Raw genomic sequence first — 10038 nt, 5'->3', positions numbered from 1 at the left:
GCATAACAAGGAATAAAGGCCACAAGTTGTTGGTGAGTAGGTTTAGATTAGACATCTGTAAGAACTACTTCACAGTTAGGGCAGCTAGGATCTGGAACCAACTTCCAAGGGAAGTGGTGCTGGCTCCTACCCTGGGGGCCTTTAAGAGGAGGCTTGATGCCTACCTAACTGGGATCATTTGAGCCCAGTTTTTTCTCCTGCCTAGGCAGGGGGTCAGACTCGAAGATCTACAAGGTCCCTTCCGATCCTACTTCTATGATTCTGTGAAAAGCTAATCCAATCATTAAGGAAGCCTGTGTAGAAACTTACTAAATAGATCAAATATGTATTTGTGGACCATATTTTATAAAATAAAGTAATAACTATTTATAATAGTTAAATGATCTTATGTAGTGATATTTTAATGGCTTCTGAGTTCTATGCAAGCAGTTTTGTATTTGGAGTGATTATTACTACTTTTGATGTCTGCAATCAAGTTTGGTGTGGCAGGGAAAAAAGCTAGTGGTTCTTTAACGAACTGAATTGCACAGGAAATTAATTCACTTGAAGCTGTTCAAATATTTCTTGACTAATATGGGTGGTGGCATTAATTGTCTTGCCCACAAATTAAAATTTATGATTTAGATTGGATAAGAACCTGTGGAGGTTTGGCTTCCATTCTTCACAATGCTCTCAGATGGCTATCTCCATGCAAGCAATAGTTCTCTCTCAGATGTAAGGCATTTCAAAATGACCTTTTAGAATACACTTTTTTTTAGTTACTGCAGAACTAAGGTTGCAATAACTTGATTTGGCAGTCAGGATTAGAAAGACTAAAATTCCTTGGATTTGAGATAATGAGGACAGTGCAAGCTACATAAATTGGATTAAAGATGTGTAATAGATGTCAACCATGAAGGTTGAAGTCAGGATATAAGCCCGCTTCTAACTGGAGTTGGAAGGAAACTTTCTATCTGGGCAGCCTATCCCTTGCACTTATCTAGCTCTGGCTTCTGCCAGTTAAGATATAAGGACTGTTGGTCTGAGATAGGAACTCCCTTTTCTATCCATCCTTTTATAAACATATTAAAAACACCACCTCCTGCATGGGAATGATGTCACTTTATTAAATACAATGGACCTCGCTTGCTTGGGGAAAAACCATTTTCCTGTTAGGTGGTGTTCTGGTTTGGTGTGAGGGGAGGAGGGAGGTTAGTAAAATAACTTTCTTCATTTGCAGTTGGTTTGCAGTATGAGTAAGTTTAGTGCTTATGCAGATGGAACATTAGTAGTGCTGATGTGAGCCAGCCCTACAGCAAGTAAGCACTATACAAGTTTCAGGGCATAACTCTAAATGCACCATTCAGTCTTAATCCTCTTGAAATAAACCTCTTGATCCTCTTAAAATAAATTGGGATGCTTTTGCACAGTAATGCTTACATCCACTTTTGCATCAGAGTTTATTCCTACAGTCCTGTGGTCTGCATCTTTCCCTTTGTCTATACACCTCTACACTAAATACCTTCATACCTGGTATCTTTAGTACTCTTAGAGAGTTCAGGCTATACTTAAGGTAGTTGTGAGGTTCCAATATCTATAATTAGCATACGTGAAAGGAAAGGTGGAAAAGAGCCCAGTTAACTGTGTACAGCCTATGTACAGCAGCAGGCAGTAATGATACTTTGAGCCTCATTTTCAATAGTGGAGAACACTCATCATTCCCATTTAAGTCAGTAGGCCTTCTGGAATTAGTCTTACTGCCATCCACAAGCCTGGTGGATACAGTAGTGGCAATGCGTCAAGTTCTGGATCTTTATTTTCTACTGAGATGGAGCTCTTGGGGGTGTGAGAGTATAGAGGGCTAAGTGAGTGGGAGAAGAGGAACTGAGTCCAAATAAGATGGCTAAAGAAAGGCCCGTGAACTGTGTGAACATGTTTGTTTGTTTTTTGTCTATAGTGATGCTATTTTCTGTTCTTAAGTTTCCCATGATTTATAATTCAAAGCTGCTGTCATAGTTCTTATTCACAAACTTTTCTAGCAAGTGTTTCTCCTCATAACCATTCTATACCGATAAAAATATATTGGATTTGACAATTCTTAGTGCGATATTAAATACATGATTACAAAATGAATATTCTGAAAATGCACTGTAAAATCTCTTATTAACTAGATACTATATTATATTAAAATACTATAGAATATAACTGGAAATATTTTGGCATTTCTTTGTCCTTGTGTTTTTTACCTCTTCTCTCTGTTTTTATGTTGTTTTCTGTTTCTGTCTTGTGCCTCCTACCTACAAAAACCTGTTCTAGGCCAGTGTTACGTGGTGGGTCATCTGCTACCACTTCCTCTAACCCTCATCATGACAACACCAGGTAAAATGTATTTCTTGTTAGTCATGGTGTAGTATTTTAGGCTTAAAAATCATAAGCTTTAATTGTTCTTGGTTTGCTTTTTGTTTTTTTTATTTTTGGATCCTAAAATAGTTTTTATACCTCTTGTTTTAAATGAAGTAGTCCTTATCTGGTTAAACAGCCTGAAGGATTTTATATCCTTTACATCAGAGAAATGAACCCCAAATCCTTTCTGTATAGAGGGAAAGTTCTGAACCTATGCCAATCAAAGTCATCAGCAAAACTTTTGCTGATATCAGTGGTGAAACTCAAAATGCACATGACGTTGTAAGTCTCAGAATTTAGTTTCAGTATAAGATGTCATCTAAAGAAGTTCAATTATAATAGTGGGGCACTTGCCAGTATTTCCATTGTGCTGCTGAGCTCTGCTGTTTTTCTCTGGAAACTATGAATAAACCTGTTTTGAGGCCAGCTAACTTCTGAAGTGGGTATAAACTGCAAAGTGTAGATGACTTTTTTTTAATCAGTTGCCTATGATTTTTTTGCTTGGTTTTCTTACATTTCCACCTCCATCATTTTAACAGGGGGGTATCTTTTCAGTGCAGGGGAAAGATTTAGGGAAACAGGTTTCCTCTTTCTCTCTTGCTCTCTCTCTCTGTATATCTATATCTTTCCTTCCTTCCACCTCCACACCTTATTCCTCTTACCTGCTTGAAATGGATACCTTTTAATATACAACTGTAACTTAAGACTTTTAATGTTTTAAGGACTCTGGAAAAATCCAAGTGAGATTTGCATAGATGATTCTTTTAAGTTGACTTAGGAATTCATCGGTTTTGTGGCAGTTCCTGAAACCAGCTTATTTGATTTCTGGTTCCATCCATATAGCTAGTCACCCTATGAATCTGGTATTTGGAATAAGTTAGAAGCTGGTGAGGTGATAATTTCTTCATAAGCTTACCATCTTCTGCAATATGAGGCTGGAGCACTTCTGCCTCATTGGGATGATGGGCCTGATCAGGATACCAACTGAAGAGATCAGTTGCATCAAAGAGGTTTCAGCCACTGCTCAGGAATAGGAGTGTTGTGCCAACAGACTGCTAAGTCAGTTACTTGATGGAGTCTTATCATCTTTTTGCCTTCTGCCATTGATACTGGGGCCCTTAAATATTTCTGTTCAGTTTGTCTTGCAGAGCACAGGGGCTTACAAATAGCCTGTGATGGCTTAAGTGAAGGGAGATGGCTGAAAAAGTTTGTAATGGAAAGCTATGACATTATTTTAAAATATTTATTCATATAAATATGTCACAGCTAAAAGGCCAGAGAGGGTCCTGTGCATCACCACACCATCAATAAACCAGTAACCAATTATACAATCTTACTCAGCATGTGGTGAATGGGATGACATAGGATACCAAAATCTATGTAGAATAGAAGGGTTCTGAAGGATTTTTCAAGTTTCTTTCCATATAACTTTTCCACATTTTGAATAGAGCTTCCTGTATCAATGGCATCATAGCAGTATCAGAAGGGAACAAATATAGAGTTGCCTTTGAGTTTTAGCTGGTGTCACTTCCCACTGCCCTTCTAGAACTGCAGGAACTTGGGGTTAGGGTGGTCTGGAAAGTTACTGAGGAAAAACTGAGGATTCATTTTCTAGACTGCTCTGTGAAATCACTCCAAAGATATCCAGAATATCTGGTTTAGGAGATTGTGATAATCCCAATTTTTCCCAAGTGCAATTGCAGTATAATTTTCCAAATTGTAATTAAACAAATCTATTCTTAAAGTCTGGGTACTGATGATGTTGAAGAAAGGGTCCTTTGACTAAAACTTGTAAGAAAAATTGTATTTTAGATAAACCTTCCTCTGTGGTGGTTGCAACCCAAAAACTAGGGCCCAGAGAATATGGAAGTGAAATACATTTATCTTGGTTTGAGAAATAAGGATAAAAGTAATAATAATACTGAAATTTAATTAAGGGCATAAATAACATGCAGTAAGCTGGATTTTTAACACTCACTGTTCTCTAAGAATATAAAGTCTCATGGGTAGAGATCATGCTTTTAAAAAGTTGGCTTTTTTGACAATAGATTGCCTAGTCAGGTGGACTTTAGGGGCATGTCTCCACAGGTATGCGTGTGCGATCTGCAATGTCCCAAACTGCATGTACTGCACGTGTATGCATTCACTGCACTGCTAAGTTGCAGTGCTGTGGGGTTTTGAGATCTTGATGTCAAAAAAAAAAACACGGCAGAAAAAAGCAGGGTGGCACACGTAGCTGCAGTGTGTGCCATCTGAAACCACAGCCTGTTGGCCAGAGCTATGCCCTTGCCATTGCTTGAACCCCGAGAGGCCCCCAGGAGCCTCCTGTACCCTACCCAGAGCAATCTGCATCATGCCAGAGCGTGCTTGCAGGGGCATGCCTGGGGACAACTAGTAGCAGCACAAATGTGTCATTGTTGTTTGTCCTTGGGGAAAAACTTTCCTGCTCATGGGACATGCCTTAGGAGTTCACTATAGTCCCTTACCTTTGCAGGGTGGGTTGGGGGAAGGTTGTTGCTAATGGAGCAGAGTTATTTCAGCCAGTGTCTCTCGGGGCTCATTATCAAAGCTCCAAGGACCCAATGCAGTTTTAAGAAACGGAGTATTGGCAAACTTCAGGCAAGGGAGATTTTTTGATAACCAACATCACATTGGGAAATATTTATGAATTCTCAATATATTAAGAATTCAGGTGTTAATGTGTTCACTATACGTGGCCCAGAAAAGTATCAAATGCAAAAGACCATCTCCTGTCTAAAGCCATCATGTCAACTTTAAGGAATCCCACTTACATCTGAAATGTTGGTTTATTAATTGTTAGTAAAAATCTACAGTTAATATACAACCTTCCCCTCTTTTCAGTTTTTATGTGTTGGAAAGTAGTTCGTTTATTCACTTTTACTTATTCACTTTTCCATGGGTAGATCAGTTTCTTCCACTGTTTATATGGATCATTGATGTGTCATCATGGAAAAGGAGGAGGAAAAAATATCAATGTAGGAAAATGTACCTTTAAACCAAGCAAGATAGACATTTGGGTCCAATCAAAATACCCAAAGCTGCCTTTTATAAGTACTGTTTGCTGGAAGACGATCTGATTATAAAGTAGCTTTTGATAAGCCAAACACATTCATTCAGTAGGTTCCTCAAATAAATGTGCATTGATCAGATTTAACCAATTTGGACAAAAGCACTGCTTGATAAATGAAAAGTTATGTAGCTATATAACTTGCATTGAAGTTCATTTGGCACACTTACTTGGGTTGTCGTCATTCTAAAGTACAAGATAATTTCATTAGCAGACTGTTGTGGTCATATGGTCTTAGTTTTTCTCTGCTTGTCAAGTTTCCAAGCTAATAGATAGTTTTTGTCATAATAAGCAATTAGTTATAGGTATTTTATATATTTTTGTTGTGTCTTCTCTTAGATTTTTAAGTATCTGACTTCACAGTCAGGTATTTAAATGTCTTTGGGGCATTTTTGTGTTTGGGTTCAAGCTATATTCAGTTTCTGATAAGCAAGCAATTACAGACTTGCCTGGGAGGCCTGATTATAAGGTTGCTTGAAGTCTCTTCCTCTGCAAAGAATCTGCAAAAACGGTTGAAAAGCATTAAAGGTACTGATGCAGCCAGGCTTAAAACCATGTGGACCCTGGAGTCAATAAGATTTAAGTACATACCTTGCTGCTTTACTGAATACAGGTTTCCCTCAATTTATGTGATGAATGTGTTCCCAGAGAACAGCGCATAAATTGAATTCACATAAAGTGAACCCACTTTATAATGTAACAAATAAGGATAGGTTCCCGTGGCAGGGAGGGAGTGAGGCTGGGACTAGAGAAGGGTTAGGAGAGGAGTGCAATTCCCATGGCTACACAGGGGAGCAGAGCAGAGGGAACTGTAAGTGAATGTGGGGTGGAGCGGGGTGCTACTCTTGCTGTAGCAGGGGCTGAGGTGAGCGGAAAGAAGTGGAAGGAACCCCAGGGGGGCACAGAACGTGGTGCAGCTTGTCCACACTTGCCCCAGCCCTGAGCGGCTGGCACCAGCTGCGGAGGGAACTGTCAGTGGGTGCGGTGCCTCTTTCTGCTTTGCACCCCTGGGAGGGTTGCAGGCTGGGGGCTGTGCTGGGTTCTTCTCAAGAGGCCCATGCCCCCAGATCTGCATGTGGGATGATAGCAGGCTGCCGCTGCAGGCTGGAGCTGGTGTTGGCACCGGGCTGTTCCTGGCTCTTAGTGTGGCCTGCCCAGAGCTGCCACCAACCCGAGCCTGCAGTGGCAGCCTGCTGTTGTCCCAGGGGCACGTGACCCCGGGGAAGAGCCCAGCACAGCCCCTGCAGCCCTTCCGAGGGGCATAGAGCAGCTAGAGGTGCACCCCCATCCCACACTCACTGATTTCTTTCCACAGCTGGCACTGGCTGCTCCTGGGGCTGCTGCAGCAAGGGCTGGGGTGAGTAAGGACATGCTGCACTGCGCCCTGTGCCACCTGAGGCTCTGCTTGTCTGCACTCACCCCAGCCCCTGCAGCAGTGGCCCTGGGAGCAGCTGACACTAACTGCCTGCACCATGGCATGGCGCAGTCCAGGAGCTGGGATGGGTGGGGACAGGTGGAGCCCAGGTGGGGAGGGGACAAGCAGAGCATGGTGTAACTCAGTGGCTGCAGGCAGCTGATGCTGGCTGCTCCCCGGGCTGCTGCAGCAGGGGCTGGGGTGAGTGGGGTCCTGGCCCCATGGCCCTTTCCTCTCCCCCGACAGACTTCCCTGCTTGGGCCCCTATGCTAATTGCATAAGTGAATTTACCTCGCTTATAATGAATTATGCAACAAGCATTTTTAGACCCATAAGAGCGAATTCGCATATACAGAACCCATGTAAATCGAGGAAGCCTGTAAAAGCCTTGAATGCATTGCGTGTATTTATACAAGCTGGGACAGTTGTAAAGCAAACAGTGAATACTGTTTTGGTTGCTCTTCACCCAGCATGTACAGCAGGGGTGGCCAGCCTTGTGGCATGGGAAGCCTCCATAGCACCTGGCAAATTGGGAGGGGACAGGCAGCACAGCAGCAGATAAGGCAGGAAGCAGAAAGCAAAGCAGCAAATTGGGCAGGGAGCATAGGAAAGGGAGAAGAAAGCAGAACAGCAGATCAAGCGGGGAGCTTTGGGCTGGGAGTAGAAATCAGAAGCATATCAGGCAGATGAAGGGCCTTTGAGGAGGGTGCAGAGGTTTGCCTGCCAAATTAGTGGTTGATCCCCGCTGACAGAGAACATAATCTAATCTTTTTTATTTCTCGTCTAATAGATCTGGTCTTTCAAACTTGGATGTGACAATTGAGGGAACGCCAGATGACATGACAGTTGTGGATGCTGCTTCTTTAAGAAGACAGGTATTAGAAGTATATTGGCCCATGAGATAAAGAAAAAGATTAGATGTCTTTCAGCTATCTTGAAGAGAGTGACTGATCTTTACTGTACCATAGTGCACCAGTGGCTTGGCTTCTTGGAATACTCAAAAAGATGTTGGCAAATAAAAGAGCTCAGAGAATAGTAATAAATGTGTTAAAAGACTGTTGGAGTGTTGACTGATTTGAGTAAAAAAAAGAGCTGAATATTGCATGACTACTTGACAGGCAAAGAAATTGCCATGAATTTCTGCAAGTTTTTGAAAGATCTGTAAGTTACACCAATGTAATAAATCTATAAATTATACTCCAGTTCATCTGATAAAGTTTGGGTATTTGTTGTATTTTCTCACCTGGAAAATTTAAGACTTGGAAAGGTACAACTATACCTTAAAGCAGCGGTTCCCAACCTCAGGTCATAACTCAAATGAGGGTTGAGGGTGCAATGTCAGCGGCACTGCGCACAGCTCCCATGCCCTCATGCTGCCGTTGCCTCCACACTCTGCTCCCAGCAGCAGGTCATGGCAAAAAAAGGTTGGGAACCACTGCCTTAAAGAGACCAAAATTCATGTAAAATTTAGAGGCAGAAAAGTCGTCTTTACTACATTCAACTAACATAAAATTGTTTTTCATAGTATTTTCAAGCCTTTTTTCTTATGATTTTTAAATGGTTTAAAAAATTGTCTTTCCATCACTGGATGTATTGTATGCCTTAACTATTTAAACTCTTTCATCTCCCTCTCCCCAGCTTGCTTGTTCATTTCCTTTAGCTTTCTTCTCATTAGTGTGATGCAGCAAATAGGGCTTCAGACTGGTAGTAAAGAGACCTAGCTGCTTTTCCTAACCTTACCATTGACCTGCTCTGCATTCTTCAATTTACTGTCTTTGCCTCCATTTCTATTTGCCCTACTCACTTGCTAGCTTGAGTGTGAAGTCTTGGGCAGGAGGCCTATCTTTTGAGCATGTGTTTATATAGGACTACGTTGGTGTTACCATGATTCAGATTAACTGGTAATTTCAGAGCAGATGCAACTGTTATCTGAGTATTGATTGGGATTGGGGGGTCTTTTGAAGGTGAAGTAAATGAAAAGAAATGGAAGGCCTCATAAGACTCACTGGCTAAATCCCATGGTCTTTACTGAGTTGGCAGCGTAACACAATTCCATTACTTCTTACAGATTTGGCCCTTAGCCAGTGAAGGACAGAGAGTCTAAATAGTGACATTGTACAGTTCAGCCTTAGAATGCTGGGTGTATGTATGCTTTCAAAAATGTCCTTTGGAGGTCCTGGCACTTTAAAGACTTCTATTTATTTTATATTTTTTTTAGATAATCAAACTCAATCGTCGCCTACAACTTCTGGAAGAAGAAAACAAAGAGCGTGCTAAAAGAGAAATGATCATGTACTCAATTACTGTAGCTTTCTGGCTACTCAATAGCTGGCTGTGGTTTCGGCGCTAGACACTGCTGTCCAAAAGATTTAATAGTTGGAAATATAATCAGTTTGCAAAATCCTTTGTTTCTGTCTTTGAATTGTATGCTGTTTTATAATCCATGCACTGAGAACTTCCACCACAGAAAAAGGCTGTACAATTATATTGTTGAGGGGACATTCTGTTGCTCAGCTATTTATTGTTACCTGATTTGTAGGAACATATAGTATCTTCCCTTTGCATGTTGCAATGTAAATATGGATTGACTCATTTTGAAAAGAAGTTTGCTTCTCTGCTGTGTAAGGATGGTGACCAGTGAAAATAATGACTGACTCTTGTGGTTGGAAGATAACAAATATAATGGATTTGGAACAGTATCTTTAAAATACATATTAATAAAAGTATTAGGTTTCTATTGTTCTGTTATTAGATGCTGTTAGCAAACATTATTGCACTATTTTGTTTTCCTTTAGCCAAACTAGATAGTGTCGTGTGCACACACACACACCCTCCCTCCCCCACCCACCCACCCCCGACACCCCAATTCATGAGTGTGTCTCTTATTTAAGCACATGTACAGGGTGAGTAAAAGGCATTCTTTGATAACAAGAACCTGCAGATTATCCAGAGATGTGTAATATGTATTTTCTTATTTCAGCTTTAATTTTGCAAATGTTTTTTCTAAGCAGTACATTTTTCAACAAGTCTGTGAGACTATGGAATACAAGGTAGCAATGTAGTGTATTTAATAAAACTGTCAAACCAAACAGTGTTTAATATTGTTTTAAAAGGCTGTCATTTACCTTAATAAAGCCTTGTCTATATGAATGGA

General features: G+C 40.9%; 1 protein-coding gene across 14 annotated transcripts in view; it reads left to right on the top strand.

Moving 5' to 3' along the window:
• Window positions 1-10038, top strand: part of MFF (mitochondrial fission factor) — a 30995-nt gene extending 20957 nt beyond the window's left edge. For 11 of the 14 annotated variants that reach the window (XM_019533032.1, XM_019533031.1, XM_019533034.1 and 8 more), the window contains 3 exons: window positions 2296-2358; window positions 7675-7759; window positions 9103-10038. In XM_019533032.1, coding sequence (XP_019388577.1) covers window positions 2296-2358; window positions 7675-7759; window positions 9103-9234 — 280 coding nt within the window. In that variant the 3' untranslated portion in view covers window positions 9235-10038. The remainder of the gene's footprint in view (window positions 1-2295; window positions 2359-7674; window positions 7760-9102) is intronic. The other 3 variants (XM_019533037.1, XM_019533039.1, XM_019533043.1) reach the window with 1 other exon arrangement.

This window comes from Crocodylus porosus, unplaced genomic scaffold (assembly GCF_001723895.1).
Source record: "Crocodylus porosus isolate Cpor-Errol unplaced genomic scaffold, CroPor_comp1, whole genome shotgun sequence".
Lineage (NCBI taxonomy): Eukaryota > Metazoa > Chordata > Crocodylia > Crocodylidae > Crocodylus > Crocodylus porosus.
Note: the sequence above shows the minus strand (reverse complement) of the source record. Positions and strands in the feature narration are given on the sequence as shown.